Genomic DNA, 19,506 nt, shown 5'->3' with positions numbered 1-19,506 from the left:
TCCTTTAAATATTATATTAGAATAACGTATTTTTGTGTGAGAATTTCGTATATATGTTTCTTATATGATTTTTGTAAGTACATGTAGTATGTTATATGATTTTTGTAAGTACTCTTGTAGATAGAACCACAGACTTCTATTACTATTAGCCTGCCCTTTTCGAGATTCTTTTTGCTTCTAGGGATGTCATTCAATGTTTTTTATATTCATAAACAATAAATCGCATACACATAGCATGAATGTTTATATATTCTTAAACTGTTCACTATAAATATTTTGCATGTGATAGAGAGAAACAAAAATAGAACTGTGCCGCCACTAAGAGCAGTATACATAGTCGAATCTTATATTCAAGATCGTCTCAAAAACGATATGAAGACTCAGAGCAATCATTTCATTAGATGGATGAAATCTTATGGCAATAAAATTTCAGATGAAATAATATCGTCTTGAATATATGTATGGTCGGTAGGATCGATAATATAATAGTATATTGTGATACATGTGCGGAAAATTGGCTATTGGCCACTCGTGCGGATGGGCGCACTCGCCTTCGGTTCGTGCGCCCACCCGCTACTCGTGGCCAATAGCCAATCTCCCGCACATGTATCACATACTATTTTATATTATAAGTGCACGGAAAAGTACCTCTTTTTTGACAGTTACGTGTAAAAACTTTGAGGCTGTCATCTGTCGAAGACGGCGTGTGGAAGAGAGATCGGCAATTGTGCTGGGAGATAAACAAAAACAGCGCTAAAGTAATAATTATTACCGCACGGCATTTTCCGCACAGTTGACGCCATGTTGCGTGCAAACTGTACTGTGTCGGCAAATGTCTATTTTGGGCACGAAAAACTGTCAAAAAAGAGGCACTTTTCCGTGCACGTGTGATATAAAATTGATTGAATGTTCTTTAACGTGCGGCAAAAGTAGGATCGAGTTCAATATTTTACTCACAGCGAAAGTATCTCTATTGCATCAGAAAAAGTGGTTGACTGGTTACCCTACCATGCAAGTCACGTTATTCTTTGACACCCATGTTAGCCATTGTGACTGACTGCGTGTGAGCAATCGAATCCCAAAGAAAAATGACTCGTCGATAGGTATGGTGTCGAATGAATCGATGTGGAAACAGTAAAATCGATGGTGAAACGACATCATTTCGATATCAATCGACTAGTCATTTTTCGCTGCCACAGTAAGACAATGCATTGATCAAACATTGGTTAAACATGGACGGAATATTTAATTGTATTCGGTCAATATTTAGTCAATGTACTATGCTACTACCCAGTGAGAAATGATTCGTCGATCGATGTCCAAACGACGTCAAATCGACGTCTACTCGACGGTGTCGATGTCGATTCGACGTCGTTTCGATGTCGATCGACGAATCATTTCTCACTGGGTAGGGTGGGTACATGGTCAAACGGAACATTCCTCTTGACAAGCAGAAAGACACGACAACTGAGACGTTCTATTTGTCACACAGTTGGCTGACAACGGGTAGAGACATAGGTAGAGTAAACGAAAGAAAGAAGAATAGACAAAGAACGAGAAATCCGCTTTTATATATCTTCTTTAAAAAAAACAAACGTTCTCTCCAGTGTTAAATGATACATCGGATCGATGTGAATTTGATGTCAATTCTATCATATCGTATCGATACGGCTCTGTCGATAGTCAAATGTCGATAATTTCACACGTTTCGCGATTATTTCGGTGTAGTGAGAACTTTGCAAATAATATTTGTTGATAGCTGCAGCAACATAATATAATATAATATATCTTCTTTTCCCCTCCCACACAAATTGCATAATGGGATAAGGAAATATCTTATTCACTATTGTTGTCTCTTCCTAATGTTCTCTTTACATCTCTAATAAAAACATACAAATAATTTGTGTGTGTGTGTGTGTGTGTGTGTGTTGTATATAATTATTATGATTTATTTATCACACTTTTGTGATTAAGAATGTATGAAAATATCTCAAGACTCGGTATGGTAATTTTACTAGGTGGATGAAATCTTAACACCATGACCAGACTTGAATATAAAATCGGTAAAATATTATAGATAGTATAAAATCGTTTGAATGTTATTTACCACGAAGTAATATGAGTTTATTCAATATTTCACTCACCGCGGAAGTTATTATCTACTATATATATATTGTTTCAGGAAAATTCGATTGATTGGCTACGCTACCGTGTAAGCCACGCGTTATACCCTAGCATTGCTGCATCCGTGTTAGTCGTTGTGAATGTAAGACGATACATACTATATTATTAAAACTGAGCAACTTCTATGTTGTAGTAAATAAAAAGAATAATATAATGCAACTACTGCGCGGCATAGGCAGCACGACATAATCATGTTTTTCCACAAGTTATCTCGTGGAAAATAAAATACTATACACACATGGGTAGATTTAGCATTCAACATATTTTAATTTTTGTTCCTTAAAAAATTCTTACACTTTCCAGAGATAGTGGGTGGGCGTGTGTAAACTAAAAAAATTATGTGAACAAAAAATATGGGTTGTAAAAAGTTGTATATCTAAGTTATATATCATTGTTGTAAAAAGTACAACAATTTATAAAACAACATGTCAAATTTTAATCGATTTCAGCTGGCCACATTTATTGAACAGGCTTTCGCAACGTTTCGACCTTTGGTTTAGATAATTTTCAAGTGAGATCTAGGAGTAAATGTTTTACATATAATCTACGTGAGAAGTATAAACGAATTATACAGTATCGCAAAAAGATTGTCGGTCTACCTTATTACGGAGTTTGTCAAAGAGATTACAGCCACAATTTGGCGAACATTGTTCAGAAATAAGAGCCATTTGCCTAACTAAATATTAAAAAACTTTTGTTTAAAACAATTTTACAACTTATATTGGGTCTGTGCATAAGTCCGTGCCGAAATTCAAGTATATTTCAAACGCAAAATCTGACACTTATGCACAGATCCAATATTATTAAAGACATTTGCTAAAAATAAAACAGAATTTTTTTTAATTTTAAGACATTATTTCAACTTCCAAATGTTGAGATAAACTGAAAAGCCAAAAAATTATTTTGATGCGCTCGCCGTCTACAACATATCCAAAGCCTATCAACATCGGTGAAGGTCAGTTCCGACCCAGAGTTTCCGTGATTCTGAATTACATATGTGCATTTACAAGGACATATGTGAATCTTCTAGCTCCATCCGGTTACATGCTTCAATGTTATCATCCAACAAATAATTAATCTTTTGCAATTTTGGACACTGCATAAGAATTGCTGTCATGTTTTTAGGTAATGTTGGCAAATGTACTTGTTTTAAGTTTTTACATAGCGTTAGTGATTCGCCGAAATCATCATCGAGATACATCAAATTAATTTCTTCCAAGCGTTGACAGGAGGAAAACAATCTACGCAAGCTACTCTTATCGATTCGTCCATTGTTCCTGTAATAAAAGCCATGCTACTACTGCGGTTTTACAATCACAAAAAGAAAAACAACATAGTTGTTTCGTGATGCTTGTAAAAAATGTAAAGATACAAATTTTCATAAAAAATGTGTATGATAATATGTATTTTAAGAGAAAATATGGCATACACACGTACATCTCCTGAATGTTCAGTTTCCGTAAGTTTTTACACTCGGCGAGAGCATCAATACCTTGCGATGTAATTAATTTAATAAAATGATTAAATGTGGAATTGGAGAAGGAGAATAAAAAAAAGGTTGTATCGTTATTGTATTATAACTGCCAATGTGTGCATCACGTTCTCTGCTAACAGATTGCGCGCGATACCACGCGATGTCTAATAATACAACGCGTCGCGTGAATGCTTCTGGAAGACGGTTCATATTACCGATGCCTGCTTGTAGACGCCAGTTGCGAGTCGACAATCGCTAACTTGAAGGAAGTAATCTGCAACTATGACGTCCACTACGAAGTACAGGGTTTCGCATTCGGAAAGGCTTGGAAGGTATTAGTCGCAGCTACAATTATTGGCCTAATACTAATATTTCTCCCTACATAATTTACTAATTATCATATAATCAAATTGTGACAAAACGTATTGGGCTTATGTGGAAAACAATGCCTCGTCACTTACACGTTTTTCACTGTAAATTATTAACGTCGCGTTAACACTTTCTCTCAGCAAATAATTTAAAATAAAAATAATAGAAAGAAGAAATTTATTCTTCACGCGTTAATAATTTTATCCTTAAAATAAATTGGGCATTTTTCTGCATTTACAGAGTAAATACACTCGCGTTATCTAAAACAATTATGTATTTAGTTTTGCACAATATAATTACTGCTAAAAACTTCATCTTTTGTTCATAAGGTATCTTGTAGCAGCTAAGAACATAGCGCCGGGGGAAGTTATAATTCGAGAAGAACCGACCGCGGTCGGTCCGATGATGTACAAGGATTGTTTCTGCTTTGCCTGTATGTGCACACTACCAAGAATTTTCAAAGAAAGACGATATGCTTGTTCAAGATGTAACTTTGCACCGCTGTGCAGCGTGGCATGCGAGGTAACAAGTTGGAGTACATTTACGTCGGCAATTCGCAAAAAGTCGGAGAAAGAGTTTGTTATCGTACCGAGGAAAGAAACACTTTCGCACGATCCGTTGGATGAAACTTTAAGCGCTTGCAAACGAAATTACTTATGAAAAATGTATCCGACCAGTGATTTTGCTCATCGGAAAAGGAGAACTGCGAATAAAAGCTAAAGCTACGAGTTGCTGCGTTACGTAAAGTTACAGACAGTTTCAAAATAGTATTTCTAATCTTTTTCCTCTTGTTTTTCCTCGTATCTTCAAAGGCACGAACAAATCATCACACGAATGAGGAATGCCAGATATTCAGAGATAATCGAGATCTATTGGCGGAAAACAAAATTGACGCGGCAGGAATTTTACTGGCTTTGCGGCTATGGCTGGTAAAACACAAAAATCCAGCTGTATGGGAGAAAATAGATCGTATGGAGGCTCATTTGGATAAAAGGATTGGCACGCCCGTTTGGAGGCACAGAGAAGTCAATGTGGTAGATGTGAGTTTCACATAAGTCAGATTTTCAAGTATATTGTACGTTTAATCTAATCCATCGCGCGAAGAGAAAAGGGATATATTCTTAAAATATTTTTCTATCGGTTTTTTTTTATTTACTCGAGTGCATCCAAGGTGTTTAGTTGTCCCATTCCGTATATGTGCATGTGTAAAATGTGTTAAAGATAATTCGAAGGTTTCGCGTACCCGCCGAGATCGAGCCGCCGAGCGCGGAATTAATGCAGAAATTGTGCGGCATTTTGGATGTGAACGCCTTCGAATTGCGATCACCTGGTGCCGTCGACAGTCTTCTTCTACGTGGTTTATACATCGAGGCGACCCTGATGGCACACGACTGCAGAGGCAACACTCACCTCACCGTGGACGATAATTTTCAGCTCACTATCTACGCGAGCGTAGCGATCAAACAGGACGAACCTATCCTATTTAATTATACCTCGTCGCTGCTGGTCAGTTAGTTATATAAATATACAACTCTAACAAAATTAATATTTTATTTTCACTCACTATGCATGCTAATATTTCAATATTACTCTTAGAACGTATGTACATGGAAAGAGAATTGAGTACCGAATCCAAACGCGCATACACTGATATCGTCATTGCCGTCGTTACCGTTGTGTCGTCGAAAACAAGTTATTAACAAATTTATTTTAAATAACGGTAAAGCCCAATTAAACTACGTATTGAGATTGAGATTAGATCGAGATTTGGCCAATCAGTAAAATTCATTAAACTTGTTATTAGTAAACTTCACTCTGATTGGTCTAATTTCAATATCAATCTAATCTCAATACCAATCCGTAGTCCGATACGAGCTTAACGATAGCAAAATTAATATCAAAATACGCGTACTGCAGACAAATGGGACTCTCTACCTTTCTCTCTCGCACAGATATTGGATACGGGCTCGTTAGATATGAAAATATACGCAATTCCCCTTCCATGTATATGTTCTAAGATATTACTATTGATTTATCTTAAGTTACATTCAGGTTTATCTAACGATTTAATTAAAAGACAACTTACTAAAAAAAAAATTTTTATCATCGTAAAGTCTAAAAGAAACATTTAATATTAATTACGTACTGAATGAGCTTTAAAAAGCAAGAAGTCCTTATTTTACACAGCAATATTAATATATTTATTAGGGTGCAGCTGACAGGAAAGAACATCTTCGAGAGGGAAAGTATTTCGAATGCGAATGCTCTCTATGTACAGACCCGTACGAATTGCAGTCGCATTTAAGTAGCGTGCTATGTCCGCGTTGTAAAAAAGGATTCGTAGGGATACAAGATACTTCCATTGTCGATCCGTACGAGCGAAGTCGATGGCAATGTCAGGTGTGCAAGAGGACCTACGGCGGCCGTCTTATCAGAACTACGTTGAACATATGCAGAACGCTTATCGACGAATGCGAGGACGTTGACATAAAAGTTCGTGATTACATAAATCGGCAATGTATTTGGAGCTTTACACTTTTTCCATAATCATTGCGGCCTATTATTTTTCTAGAGGATAGACAGCTTACTTAAAAGATTATCCCAATCTTTGCATACCAATCATTTTCTAATGTTGTCCCTGAAGCAGAAATTGTTAACGGCGTGCAGAAAAGAAATAACATCTCCCAATCCTCAGAAAAAAGTTGTACAAAAAATGTTGGATACGTGTAAGGAAGTGTATAATGTCTTGGACATAGTAGAGCCGGGCATATCACGTTTAAAAGGTACGAATGCATGGTTTATTTAATTCTAGTTATATATATACTGCATAAAATATTTCGACAATATAAATTACAAATGCCTAGAAAAAATAATACCTCGATGTTATAAAATTTTACAAAGATATACGGATTTTTATGCGATTACGACAAATACTAGTATCAATATTATTAATATCGGTTTCAGGCATAATGTTGTATGAGATGCATTTACCTGTAATAATATTGGCGAATCGATCTTATTCCGCGCGTGAGATTTCTTCGACGCAGTTGGCAGGCCAACTAGAAGAAGCCAAGGATCTTCTAAAGAAAGCACTGACTATGCTTCTGTTAGAACCGCCGACCACGCCAGAAGGGAAATTGGCTAAAAGAGCGCTAGAAGAATTACGGACGCTAAATCAGAATATAAGCGATGTGAAATCTTTACCATCGGAAAAGCCCAAAGTCCATGCGCGTAGAGCGAGAGAACATCGTAAAAAAATCAAATGATATTCTATACCATCCTAACATATTTATGAACTTGCATTAATATGAAAACCGGTTCAATTTTTCTTGTAAAAAGAACAATATCTAAATAACATATTATGTATTAAATTAATGAAAAATTTGTGTACCTTTGAAGTTGGTATTAATTTCTTCTTTATTCTCTACTAATACATCAGAAGACAACACAAGTGAGCCTTGTTACACACCAAAAGATGTATTATACACCTTTATGTACAAAAAATCAAGTACAGTCAACAACAGTAAATCAGTAAACAAAAAAATGCATAACTTAATAAGAGCATCAACAAACAATAAAAGTAATATCTGTTGCAAATGTTTCAGAAGAATCGTAACCACAAAACGTGATGAAAAATGTTTAAAAATTTCACTTGAGAAAACAGTTTTCTTTGAAGAAGAATCGATGCTAAAATAGTTATTGAGGCTGAATTATAACCGAATCGCAACTTTATTTTTAATTCATATCCCTAATTCAAACATTCTTTTTTATACAGTCATTATTTATGTTAATGACTTATGATTGTATAGGTATTGCGTAATACTATGTCGCCTTATATTAAAGAGAAACCGTTTTTTTTAACTATATGATAAAAACAGACCACGTTTTTGTATCGGTAATGTATCTATCTACATAGATTTAATACATTCATACAAAATTTTAATTCCACACAATTGATTTGGAGGAATAAGTAACACTCCAAAATTCTAGAACTGTGTGTACAGTCTATGTAATATTTCATATAGAAAAAATGTGCCTGCGCACAGCTAGAAGTTGTAAAATTTCCAAAGTTTTTCGATTCTCTTATCGTAAAGGTATTCGCGAAAGGACACGATCACTCACGTTTCGTCTTGTGTAGCAATAATCATAAAAGTAAGGTACAAATTGCGCTATCCACTGCTCATAACTTCTTTTGTTCAATATTGGTATTAGATTTGAAATTGGCATCGTTCAAGCAACTGCCAAATGCAAACATTCTTGGAATGTCTTGCCCGTAATATATTTTGGTATTGTGTGCCAGCGCTTCGTATTTCTTGAGCTCTAAGAATTCGTTAGACAAAAGTATCTTGTTCGCCTCAGCTTGCATTTTCATCTGATAAAATTCGGCGTCCGAACGGCTCTTTTGTCTTGCTAAATGCATCTCATCCTCTATCGCAGCCATCTGTTGCAGGGATTCTTTTTCCATAATCTTTTGATTGTATTGAATCTTTGCAACTAGCGCTTCTTTCTCAGCCTCAATGATGGCCTTCTTGCGATCGGTCTCCGCATCCTTCTCCACTACTTTCTGATGTTGCGTCGATATTAATAGCTTCGTTTTCTCTGCTTCCCTAAACAATTCGAAATATTGTATATATGAAACATTAATATACAAAATATGAGGAAAATCGAGCTGTAAAGGAAATCAAGGATAAGCACTTACATTAGTTCATAGTTCTTCCTGATTGTTTCCGGAATTTTTGGCTTTGTTACTCTTACAGCTTGTATTTTAAGACCAGGCGCCAATTCATTCAAGTCCCTTTGCAGCGCAGTCTTCAGATTCTCATCGATTTGGTCAAACAAATCGATGTACACCTCGTGCAGTGTATGCACAGAACAAAATTGATTTAATTCGTGATGCACTTTATTAAAAATTAAAGTACGATCGTAATCCGCAGTGAAGTTCCTCACCATGTTGTAAACTACGCAAAAGTGCACACGTCGATGTATACGCGCGTTAACAAAACACGATAAACATTCTCAAAAAGTACAACGCATTATTTACCGCTGTTCGCATCCAGTATATTCACAACTTCTATACGATCGAAGTAGATGATAACACCGCCGCTGGTCCCGCACGGCACATTCTTTACCTCGTCCGTCTGCAGAGTTACTTGAACCGAGCGATACATAGTGAGAAACGGTATCATCATGTGAAATCCTGGAGTGCTCACTTGAGGCAACAGTGCGCCACCCTGGCAGACATTCGCGCGGTTAAAAGTGGTGGAAAAATTATTCGAGACAATGGCAAATCAACACCCGTTGCCGCCTCGGAGACAACTCACCCGAAAGTACACCCCCACATGGCCCTCCTCGATGCGATGAAGGGAAAAGTTGAACACCACCGCGAAGCACACGAGGAAACCGAGCGCTACGATTCTTTGGTCAAACATCGTCGTCCGCTCACGGTACTCTGAAAAAAAATACAAGAAATACGTTTGCGAGATTGAACGCCCATACATGCGCATGTATAATATGCGTGTTGAAAATACAGGGTGAATACATGAGGCGAGTCGCGAGTTCGCAGCGGCTTCGAGCAGATAGTTACGTAACACGCGGGCATAAAACGATAATTATATATCGTACAATTAGCAAATCCGCCGGTCCGCTGGCACGATTCCCCAAAATTCAAAACGCCATCGGGGGAGGTTATATTTTCCGACGGTCGTATCGAGCGAGTACAGTACCTTGACCTAAAGGATGGCGAGGGTGTTACAAGGCGATAGCAGATATGCGATTACAACTAGAGGTCACAGCGTGGCCCGTTGGATTCATATTTGAAAATGAAATCGAGTCCCTCGATAGTAGTTAATTTATCTGGTAGCCATAGCGCGTTCTCCACAATTTCTTTTCTCCGGCCGAGGTATCGACTCAGGGTAAACGCGATCGTCGGAAATAACGGAAACTGCATCAATTAGAGGACACGTCGAGCCAAGGACTTTTGCTGTCGCGAGAGGATCAAACTGGTCCAGATTAAAATGACCCTGCGCTACGATTGGTCAAATCTGAAATTTCATCGCATTGAACTTTTTTTCAATGAAATTCCAGATTTAACCAATCACAACGCGAAAGCAGCCAAGGCTTATATTATAATTTGTCGTGCGACAAAGTTTTCAAGCACGTCGTTCGGCTGCAGAATAGAAAAGTTGTCGAGTCTCTGGACACAAAATGTATCCTCATCTCTTTTATCTAAAGACCTGCGTCCACGATGCTAGAACTTCGCCCAAGTTCTAGTCCCGAGAAGTATGTATAGTCAATTAACTTGCAACTTTAAGGGAACAGTTGCAAGTTGATTGACTATACATTTTTCGGAACTGGAAGTTGGACACGGTTCTTGGATCGCGGACAGAAGGCTTAATACATTTTCTGCAAAGCCTAAGTTGCAAAGTGAGAATTATCGTAACAATATCATCATACGCAAGGAAGATGTCGAATCAATTAAATTAGATGAATAGCAACACTGCAAAAATAATGCACCCTTTGCATCTGGAACTGTCAATTTGTTAAAACATTTGTGTAATATACAAATTATGTGGCTTCTGTGCGCGGACCGACTAGTTTCCACTGATCGGATTAGATCAGGGAACAGCGCGACATCATTGAAATTAAGTTTGGTGGTCTAACAAAAATCTGTTCCTTCGAGTAAGTTCTGGGTTAGGGAACACAAATGTTTTCATGAATTGACAGTTCCAGATGCAAAGGTGCAAAAAGTGCAGGATCACACCAGCGTCCCCTTAATTCTAACAATCCCTGGATTAAAAAACAAAGGACTAAAGATTCCTTTTAAAACTTTAAAGCTTAAATTTAAATTCTTTAAAGCGTCTCAAATCGTATATCGAACAAGTTTCGATCGTTTCGACTCGAATCGCGACTTGTCGATAAGTTCGTTCTTATCTTACGATGCTTTCCCTCTTTGTTCCTCTTTATTCCAGGTCGTGCGGCATACAAAAACAACACCTGATATGATAACGAGGTTAGGGTTAGGTTAGGTTAGGTTTCCGAGGTGACGTTGATCCGACAGTGGGACACAAACTTGTAGATAATTCAACGGTGTATTTGATTAATGTTTCATTCGTGATTCGTTCGGCAAAAGATGGAAGTTAAGACGAAGAGCGAACACTTGCTAGCCTTGAAAGGTAACGTGGTAGAATTATATCGCTTGTCTTAATCGTTGAAGGTCTATCCAGATAAACACTTGCACAGGTGCGTAAGCATGTGCATAAAAAAAATTGATTGGTCCATTTCCTCATGCATTTATGGTCCAGTCAGTTTTGCGCTGCGCAAGTTTGTCTGGATAGACCTGTCGGCCTGGTCTACAATGAGCTGTTAGTCGCTAGTCAATAGTCGAAACTATAACGTTGGCCCTTTTCCTTTCTGGGTGGAAGAAAAAGGACTGACAGGTAGTTCTGACTTCTGACTGACGTCTAACAACTCATTGTAGACCGGGCCTTAGACTAGAACCGTACAATTACTTTAATGTACGACCATCTTCCACCTGGAAAAACGATGATGAGAAGCAATTATGTCCGTTATTAAAATTGCACCCAACAATTTCTTCTCTACAGTAATGAGATTGACACGTCCCACCCTGGCGAGTCCCATGGTTGTCACGTGTGATTCTACTGACCTGCCGGGCAACACGTTAAACAATGAACTCAAGAGCGATTGCACAGCGCTGCAGGGCATGGAGGCTCTCGCTATAGGGCAGTTCATGGTGCTGCCTCAAAGCTTTGGGTACGTCTCTCGCCCGGGAACTTTTCCTGGCACGTTTACGTCGCAATGGGCCACGAATGTTTCTGCAATATTGGAAGTGATGTTTATTATTTCAGAAATATATATTTAGGGGAGATATTCTCCAGTTACCTATGTGTTCATAACGGCAGCAATCAAGTGGTGAAAAATGTTACTGTCAAAGTAAGTTCGAAGTTATATATATATATTTTTTTTTTCTTCAGACGATCTCGCTCGACGTCGTATTTCTATGTTTTCTCACGTGCGTGTCTGCGTTTCGTAGGCAGATTTGCAAACGAGTACACAAGTGATTCCACTCTCCAGCAGTAATCTGGAAGGGAAGGAATTGGCACCTGACAGCACGGTGGATGAAGTTATTCACCACGAGGTTAAGGAAATAGGTACACATATGTAAGGATGTTTACGAGTTCCTACATATGAGTGTAAAACAAAAATTCAAACATTTTTACCTTCAAGTAGAGCGTACACCTCTTTTGTTTCTCCAGATTAGTTTGCGAAGTGTCTTATACAAATCAGATCGGACCCCCGCTGTCATTCAGAAAGTACTTCAAGTTCCAGGTGGTTAAACCACTGGACGTGAAGACCAAATTTTACAATGCAGAAGTAATATTTAGATATCAGTTATATTAATGCCATTACGTACGAATATTCTTATTGTACTTTGGTAATGTGTTTTCATGATGATTTCATGGTAAATTTTATGATGCTTCTTCAAGTCGGATGAGGTATATCTCGAGGCACAAATACAGAATCTAACAGCTGGGCCAATTTGCTTGGAAAAAGTTGCCCTTGAATCGTCCCACTTATTTAGTGGTAAGTTCCTACTGATACAACGTCGACTAACCCCGGTTTTTCACCAACGTCGTTTAACTTTGATCTTACATGTTCATCTCTTTTGGAGTGGGCGATTAGAGACAAAGGATGAATTAAACCAAGATCAAAGTTAAACGACGGTGGAAACGGGCATAAGAACCTTAAATTAAAAACTCCCGTTTTAGTGACTACATTGAATACAAACGACGAAGAGCACTCGATCTATGGAGATGTAAATCTGTTAGATACAGGCTGTAGTAGGCAGTACCTGTATTGTTTGAAGCCGCAGTCGAGCTTGTTGAAGGATCCGAAAATGATGCAAAATGCCACGAATATCGGCAAACTGGACATCGTGTGGAGGAGCAATTTGGGCGAGAGGGGAAGATTGCAAACGAGTCAATTGCAGAGAATGGTATGTCGCGTTATTTCTCGACGCGAATATGTTTACGTGTAAAATTACTCCGATGTTGTTTCAGGCACCCGAGTATGGAGACCTGAGGGTTATCATAAAGAATATTCCTTTAAAGGCCCATCTTGAGGAGCCAGTTAATTGCACATGTCATATAATAAATACGTCGTAAGTGCGATTACATTGAAATTACATAGAATTGTTGGGAATGTAATGACGACTCTTTCGCTCCCACGTACAGAGAAAGAAGTATGGAATTGTTGTTGAGCTTAGAATCCAATGATTCCATCGCTTGGTGCGGCATGTCCGACACAACGATTGGCGCTCTGAAACCCGGCGCTTCCATGGACATACCTCTCTGCTTCATTACACTCGAGACAGGCATTGTCGTGAGTAATTTACGAGTAAATTACGAGGAATTGCCGCTTTACTAAATATTCGTTTCTTTACAGACCATTTCCGGCTTAAAACTTACGGACACGTTTCTGAAAAGGGTCTACGACTACGATGACTTGGCGCAAATTTTCGTCAATCAGTTAGATTGAAAGATATGCAAATAACAAAAACACTGTAATATAATAAGAGTATTACGCGGCATTTATTATTTATAAACATAATAAAACATCCAGATATTCTTACATAGAAGCAAATGTGGATGTACTTAGAGTTACTCTAAAGTGAGGATGTTCATAAATATTCATCGAACATTGACATCTTTTCGGTTTCACTGACCGCCTCTACCGCACACGCGAGTAACGTTTGAATGTCTCGCGGTTCGTTACCACCAAAAATATACCCATTGGCTTTATCCACCGCGTTCTTCACTCGTAGCAACAATGCTTTGTTGGTAACGTCCAACGGTATGAAACTAACGAGACTGTAATCTTCGATTATTGACACTAGAGCAGCATTAAGTTTTTTGTACCTGCGAAACATTATATTGCGTACTGCGGTTTCTTGAAATGAACATAGCTATATTTAACTTACTTTGCAGTGAAGGGATTTTCGTCCAACTGCTCCAACAGATACTTCAAATCCAATACTTCGGTGTAAAAGTCAGTATTGAACGCTAGCCGATCGCTGAACTTTTTCATCTCGTCGAACTTTGTCATGATATTTACGTGAGGCAAGCCTATTTGTAACATCACCATTGTGCACATATTTAAAGAGGCCAGGTATTTTCCTACAAATTATACGATTGCATCGAGCGCATATGGAACGCTAATAATTTCGTATAGTCCATTTAGCTAATTCAAAAAAATTTATAATTAATAGCTACCAGGATCACTGCAATGATGCGAGTCCACGAGATGCACGCTGCATAATTTCACTAGATTCTGACTCAACTTCTCCGCTATCTGCTTCACCGATTTATGATGCGTATACAACTCGACCTATCACATTAAATATCATTTGACGTTATCCGACATAAAGTGAGATGATTAAAAAAAAAGGAACGCAAATTACTTGACCGGGACAATCGAAAATGAAATAGTGATCTTTCAAATTCAGAACTTTTGAGACAAGCCACTGGATGTTGGCTTCTAAGAATTCCATACAGTAAACTAAAGCTCCGTTCGGCCCAAGTCCGAGGTGCTCCATGACCTCTTCGTGTTTAATTAATTCGGATATATCTGCCGCCGGGGTGTACTCCATATTTTCGTTCGCTGGATCTAACATGTAACAATTGTTCGCTCTAGACCTGGTCCAGGAGAACAAATTGATATATAACATTTACACACCGATATTAACGACGGCCACCTTTCTCCCAACGGACTCCAAGAATTTGGACATTGCGTTGCAATATGTTGTTTTCCCACTGCCGGGTGGGCCGATGACAAGTTGACCGAAGATTAAGCTCATGGCGACTCGATTAGCATTACATTACCATGACTTTATCTGATTCACAGCCACGACAATGGACTTCAAGATCGCCAGGTCATAATCTTTCAGCGCTATCGATAGCAGCAATTCTTTCTCAATGTTAATCTGTTGCGCTATGTATCTGGCGGCTAGGTGAACGTCATTGTTGTCGCTGCCAAAAACTGTCCTAATTTTACGGAAATTCAAGAAGTTTTAATTAAATAGATAGTGCATTGAGCAACCGTGGATCATTACAGTACTTGCATTAATATACAATAATTGTTACATTGTTATTACATAATTTGTAATTACGTTTACTTACTTTATCGTGAATACATCGCTATTGTAGCCGTTCACAGCGGATTCGCGATTGACCGTCACAAACGTCCCGAGCTTTTTGAAGTGCGTTACGATCAGCAGCGTGCGATTGCTGTAAAAAATGAAAACGTGACGGCGCGTTGATATACAAAACCGTCTACCAGAGAGGCTCGTACAGATCGTTGCCCAGTACCTGTAGGGTCTTAAAATTATGTCAGTGTTATGACCGTTTGTAACGATACTGCAGGAACGTTCACTCATATTTCTTCAGCATTCCTGAACTCCGAGGTTTTGCGAAGAGCTACCGTAACCTAATCCAGTTTCGCGACGAGCAGTTCCGAAAAGTGCACGAGCGGTTACACGCTAATTTTTTTAAAAAGGGAGGGGATAGTGTTGGCCCCAACGAAAATCCCTAGGTAACATAAAACCATGGACCTAAGAATCTCTGGACCGAGCATACGGCGAGGGGGCTGGCAAATTTGCGGTAAGGGGGGCGAGAGTGCTCTCCTTTTCTGTCCTCTTGGACCTCTCTTTCTACAAGAGGTCACAGTGACCTCTTGTAGAAAGAGATACCATGAGATACCAAGAGGACAGAAAAGGAGAGCACTCTCGCCCCCCCCTTACCGCAAATTTGCCAGCCCCCTTGCCCGTTCTCCCACTTCGTGCTCGGTCCAGAGATTCTTAGGTCCATGCATAAAACAGAAAGAAATCTGAGAGCGGCCACGCCGGTGTTTTACTTGATACCGTTCGCTCGGCTGATTCCAGCGCCTTAGGCCCGTTTTCAGTTTTGAAACTACTCCGCTACACTCATTCTCAAGCACTGCCGATAAAGTCTCCACTTGGTGTGTGTCCGCGCTACGCACATTTTTCGAGCGGATAATGCAGTGCCCAATTTTGGTTGTATTCCGTGCTGCATGCATGACTGTCTCTTCGTAACTCACTCTTTGAATATAACATTTCAAGAACATAAATATATTGTAGAAAAAAATTTTACTTTGTGCTATTTATATTTTAATTATATTCCGCGATGAAATTAAACAATAATTTCTTAAACATGTTGTAAAAAACTGATCGCGAAAACCGACCGCGAAAATCGACCACAAAAATACGAGATGCGTGCGACTATAATGCATGTATTCATGCGAGACGTATCTTGAAAGTATCGCGAGACATGCAAAATAAATGACGTAAGATCCAGAAAAAAGCAACTTGCTCCACGAGTGATGCCGATATTACATTTGTTGAATACAATTGAATATTACAGTTAATTGATAATCTTCGGCGGGTCGGTTTCCGCCGCGGCGGCAAACAACCCGTATTTCGTAGCTAATAAATACATAAAAAAATGTGTGCAAGTTGATGAATTGTACAATCGTACAATACATTGACAAATTTTTTAAACGTCTTGATTTGCTTTGTATAAAATAGAATGTTTCAGACGCAAAGAGCACTTGTAGAAGATTCATTCGACGCAGTCGGAATAAAGCAGATTTTCGATTGCTCATTTTAAAAGGATTAGTTTTTTGTTTACTTTAAATATTCCTGTATGTAAAATAGAACCACGTATAAGGTTGTTAAAAAAAGTTTTTTAAATTAATTTTACAGAGTGTAAAGTATTTTTTATTTAATAGTTAATTAAAAGCTACTGTAGGAGGACAAAATGGAAACTGCCCTCATTTTTCGTCGCGATCGTACTTTCACTCAAGAATTCATTAAAGCTCACAGACTTCGAAAAAATAAGTTAGATGCAACCGTTGGTTCATGTACAACTATTATACACAAGGCGATGTACGAACCTGTTATGTACAATTATCATATTATACAAGGTAAACGTATGATACTACGTCAGAGAGATTCGCGAGGAAAGAAATGATCTAGGATCTACAAACAGCCTGACTTCAAGTAGAGATTTTATTGAAATATAAGGAATCTGTACCAGACAGAACTAAAATTACCGTTGAATTTGGTGCTACCGGGGTTCACGTATCGTATATGCCTGCGTAGTCACTGCGTTATCGTTTCATGTCCTCTTCTGCTCTCTCCCCTCTTTATCGTATAAGTAGTCTGAATATATTTATAAGTACAGAAACAATATCGAAGGTACGCGCACAGTCTATCTTGAAGTTCTAAAGCTAAGAAAAGGAATTCCTCTCTTTCTCTCTATAGACCTATTAGTTGCAATTTTACGTTTACAACTAAACGGGCAGGGGGAGGGAAGGGTTTCCGCTTTTCTTTATCTATGTACAACTGATAATTCAAAGATTTATATAAGCCATTCTTCTCACACGCCCCGCCCGCTACGGCGAAACGTGCCAGTTTCATTCAGCTATGTACAATTCTTTCTTTTTTTTTACAGGAAAAGGCTTTCCATATGTATATACACAGTGGTTTACATTACACAATTGAAATGTATACCTCAATTTTCTGCATTGATAATCGCAACGAATGTGTCAATCTAATTTTACGCAAGTGGCCCCCGTCTAAAAGAAAAAGAAACAAACACGCACACACAGATCTATCTCTTTTCGTTCAAGAGAAGTCGTCGAAATTTCCTTTTCCGATAAATTCCTCTAAAACCCAACGGGTTTTCCCAACGGTGGTCGTTGGAACACAGTCGTCTGGACGCGATATCGTACTAAACGCAGGAAATAACGTACCGATCATGCTGCTCTCAAACGAGACACACCGCACATATACAGTCTAATTACACCTACATTAAGGATGTAGAAACCTAAAAATCTTCGTATTAGTTATAATAAATAAGCAACGTATATGTTTAAATTTAACACGTATATATGCATATTAAATATATATTAAATCTCACGCATTTAATATATATTTAACCTGAGAAACTTCTTTTGTTTTCTTTAACATAATGCTGTCCACAGCAGGGGCCCTACCGCGCAGTCGTAACTAGAGCTTTCGATTGGATACGTGTTTTAAGATTCACGTGTACACGTAATCCGTGTACACGGATTTAAGGTACCTTCATTCACGTGTACCCATGAACGTGACACGTGTACACGTATAGTCGTGTACCCAAGTAGAACATATTGGTCATGAAAACATCAAGATGACATCATTTTTCGATCATTTTTTATGCATCATGGTGACGTCAAAATAGCCCACCGAGAGCACCTATTTGTGACATCATTAAGACATCGAAATGTTGTAAAGTTAATCTCGTTTTACCAAGCAAAGTTAATTAAGTATTATACATCAAAAATAAATCGAAGTAATATAAGACAAACATAATATATGATTGATCATGTAATCTGTAATAATATATTATTATACACGTCACGAATATCATGGTCATTAGTCAGTCATTGCGAAGTAAATCTTGATGTCGATCATTTTATGACGTAAAATTCGTCATTTTAATGTCACGTTGACGTTTTTGTGATTAACTTGTTCTACTTGGGTATGTGTCACGTGTATTCGAATATTCGTGTATGCGTGTTACGTGTAAACGTGTGCAAATATTTATCAAAATTCAATGAAAGATCTCTATTTCTGCATATGTTGTTCGACATATGTACACGCGTGGTTCCAGCATTCCAAGTTTTATCCAGATTTTGTCACATAATTCTCTAAATCTTCCCCTATTGAGGTATACACGGCTACACGTTTACGTATGTCACGTACACGGATATTCGTGTACACGTGCCACGTTCACGGATTCACGTAAATGAAGATTCTTTAGATTCGTGTACACGGACAAGTTAAATACACGGATTACACGTGTAGTCTAGTACACGTGCACTAGGGAGCTCTAGTTGTAACTCGCTCCAACAAGCAACCGCATCCGCGCTTCAACGATGCTGCGTATGCTCGATACACGCGCCAAGAAAATTCCGAAAACAAGGACCAACACCGGTATAATTTCGTCCAATTTCCGTCGCTAGAAATATGCGAGAAAGGAGTCAGTGACGTAAAGTTAGCGAAACTATATAGATGATTGGCCCTTGCTTAAAAGCGCACACAACATCTTCCAAGAATATTGTTATATCGACACAAAAACCGATGAAAATCGTCCGCTTATTGTATGTGTTCTTATATTCCTTTTTTATCACTCTTCAAACACATGTTCTTCTATTTCTCTCGAATTAAATTCGATAGCTCTGCCGGCAGAAGCTCCACCGATGTCGACTTCACGTTATTGAAGAATGACGACCTTCTTTGATAGAATTTCTTATTCTCTCTCACGTGGCTCCTATAATACTACAGCTCCGTATAGAAGCAAATCAATGAGAACTAATAATCAGAGAGCTGGAGAGAAAGAAAC

At 38.3% G+C, this 19,506-nt stretch overlaps 5 protein-coding genes across 8 annotated transcripts; 2 read left to right on the top strand and 3 right to left on the bottom strand.

Annotated features, from left to right (window-relative positions):
* The first annotated feature begins 3,852 nt into the window (after window positions 1-3,852).
* LOC105562419 lies at window positions 3,853-7,409 on the top strand. Its single transcript, XM_012013247.1, has 7 exons — window positions 3,853-3,990; window positions 4,357-4,549; window positions 4,840-5,067; window positions 5,249-5,533; window positions 6,236-6,520; window positions 6,600-6,810; window positions 6,992-7,409. The coding sequence occupies exons 1-7, from the start codon at window positions 3,941-3,943 to the stop codon at window positions 7,291-7,293; spliced, it is 1,554 nt and encodes a 517-aa protein (XP_011868637.1). The 5' UTR covers window positions 3,853-3,940; the 3' UTR covers window positions 7,294-7,409.
* A 17-nt stretch (window positions 7,410-7,426) lies between these two features.
* LOC105562417 (erlin-1-like) lies at window positions 7,427-10,001 on the bottom strand. 3 transcript variants are annotated; one of them, XM_012013244.1, is made up of 5 exons: window positions 9,751-10,001; window positions 9,349-9,476; window positions 9,069-9,258; window positions 8,727-8,985; window positions 7,427-8,634 (listed from the first exon to the last, which is right to left on the bottom strand). In XM_012013244.1, exons 2-5 carry the CDS (start codon window positions 9,454-9,456, stop codon window positions 8,208-8,210), a joined length of 984 nt encoding a protein of 327 aa, XP_011868634.1. In that variant the 5' UTR covers window positions 9,457-9,476; window positions 9,751-10,001; the 3' UTR covers window positions 7,427-8,207. The 3 variants fall into 3 exon arrangements, with proteins under 3 accessions (XP_011868634.1, XP_011868635.1, XP_011868636.1); XM_012013245.1 differs by lacking the exon at window positions 9,751-10,001 and adding an exon at window positions 9,650-9,744; XM_012013246.1 differs by lacking the exon at window positions 9,751-10,001 and adding an exon at window positions 9,567-9,587.
* An 880-nt stretch (window positions 10,002-10,881) lies between these two features.
* LOC105562415 (trafficking protein particle complex subunit 13) lies at window positions 10,882-13,682 on the top strand. Its single transcript, XM_012013241.1, has 10 exons — window positions 10,882-11,199; window positions 11,629-11,797; window positions 11,893-11,977; window positions 12,078-12,205; window positions 12,301-12,418; window positions 12,532-12,628; window positions 12,814-13,040; window positions 13,105-13,205; window positions 13,279-13,426; window positions 13,490-13,682. The coding sequence occupies exons 1-10, from the start codon at window positions 11,157-11,159 to the stop codon at window positions 13,580-13,582; spliced, it is 1,209 nt and encodes a 402-aa protein (XP_011868631.1). The 5' UTR covers window positions 10,882-11,156; the 3' UTR covers window positions 13,583-13,682.
* LOC105562416 (GPN-loop GTPase 2) lies at window positions 13,614-15,615 on the bottom strand. Of its 2 annotated transcripts, none has more exons than XM_012013243.1 (7): window positions 15,412-15,615; window positions 15,223-15,330; window positions 14,780-15,087; window positions 14,505-14,710; window positions 14,317-14,431; window positions 14,025-14,169; window positions 13,614-13,962 (listed from the first exon to the last, which is right to left on the bottom strand). In XM_012013243.1, exons 3-7 carry the CDS (start codon window positions 14,898-14,900, stop codon window positions 13,725-13,727), a joined length of 825 nt encoding a protein of 274 aa, XP_011868633.1. In that variant the 5' UTR covers window positions 14,901-15,087; window positions 15,223-15,330; window positions 15,412-15,615; the 3' UTR covers window positions 13,614-13,724. The 2 variants fall into 2 exon arrangements, with proteins under 2 accessions (XP_011868633.1, XP_011868632.1); XM_012013242.1 differs by having other exon boundaries at window positions 14,025-14,220; window positions 15,412-15,608.
* On the bottom strand, window positions 14,922-15,479 carry LOC105562425. The gene is made up of 3 exons (XM_012013259.1): window positions 15,412-15,479; window positions 15,223-15,330; window positions 14,922-15,087 (listed from the first exon to the last, which is right to left on the bottom strand). The coding sequence occupies exons 1-3, from the start codon at window positions 15,477-15,479 to the stop codon at window positions 14,922-14,924; spliced, it is 342 nt and encodes a 113-aa protein (XP_011868649.1).
* Window positions 15,616-19,506: the final 3,891 nt, after the last annotated feature.

Source organism: Vollenhovia emeryi, unplaced genomic scaffold, assembly GCF_000949405.1.
Source record: "Vollenhovia emeryi isolate VEMERY1.0 unplaced genomic scaffold, V.emery_V1.0 DF939189.1, whole genome shotgun sequence".
Taxonomy (NCBI): domain Eukaryota; kingdom Metazoa; phylum Arthropoda; class Insecta; order Hymenoptera; family Formicidae; genus Vollenhovia; species Vollenhovia emeryi.
Note: the sequence above shows the minus strand (reverse complement) of the source record. Positions and strands in the feature narration are given on the sequence as shown.

Excerpts from the sequence above, each read along its gene's own strand:
- LOC105562419 (XM_012013247.1), top strand. The coding sequence starts at position 3,941 with ATGACGTCCACTACGAAGTACAGGGTTTCGCATTCGGAAAGGCTTGGA. Across the intron at positions 5,068-5,248 it reads GAGAAGTCAATGTGGTAGAT|ATAATTCGAAGGTTTCGCGT; the intron begins GTGAGTTTCACA and ends AATGTGTTAAAG. Across the intron at positions 6,521-6,599 it reads GCGAGGACGTTGACATAAAA|AGGATAGACAGCTTACTTAA; the intron begins GTTCGTGATTAC and ends TTATTTTTCTAG.
- LOC105562417 (XM_012013244.1), bottom strand. The coding sequence starts at position 9,456 with ATGTTTGACCAAAGAATCGTAGCGCTCGGTTTCCTCGTGTGCTTCGCG. Across the intron at positions 8,986-9,068 it reads TATACTGGATGCGAACAGCG|TTTACAACATGGTGAGGAAC; the intron begins GTAAATAATGCG and ends ACTTTTGCGTAG. Across the intron at positions 8,635-8,726 it reads AGGAAGAACTATGAACTAAT|GGAAGCAGAGAAAACGAAGC; the intron begins GTAAGTGCTTAT and ends CGAATTGTTTAG.
- LOC105562415 (XM_012013241.1), top strand. The coding sequence starts at position 11,157 with ATGGAAGTTAAGACGAAGAGCGAACACTTGCTAGCCTTGAAAG. Across the intron at positions 12,629-12,813 it reads ATCGTCCCACTTATTTAGTG|TGACTACATTGAATACAAAC; the intron begins GTAAGTTCCTAC and ends CTCCCGTTTTAG. Across the intron at positions 13,427-13,489 it reads CACTCGAGACAGGCATTGTC|ACCATTTCCGGCTTAAAACT; the intron begins GTGAGTAATTTA and ends GTTTCTTTACAG.
- LOC105562416 (XM_012013242.1), bottom strand. The coding sequence starts at position 14,900 with ATGAGCTTAATCTTCGGTCAACTTGTCATCGGCCCACCCGGCAGTGGG. Across the intron at positions 14,711-14,779 it reads GGTGGCCGTCGTTAATATCG|ATCCAGCGAACGAAAATATG; the intron begins GTGTGTAAATGT and ends GTTACATGTTAG. Across the intron at positions 14,432-14,504 it reads TTTTCGATTGTCCCGGTCAA|GTCGAGTTGTATACGCATCA; the intron begins GTAATTTGCGTT and ends TTAATGTGATAG.
- LOC105562425 (XM_012013259.1), bottom strand. The coding sequence starts at position 15,479 with ATGAGTGAACGTTCCTGCAGTATCGTTACAAACGGTCATAACACTGAC. Across the intron at positions 15,331-15,411 it reads ATAATTTTAAGACCCTACAG|CAATCGCACGCTGCTGATCG; the intron begins GTACTGGGCAAC and ends CATTTTTTACAG. Across the intron at positions 15,088-15,222 it reads AGCGATGTATTCACGATAAA|GACAGTTTTTGGCAGCGACA; the intron begins GTAAGTAAACGT and ends CCGTAAAATTAG.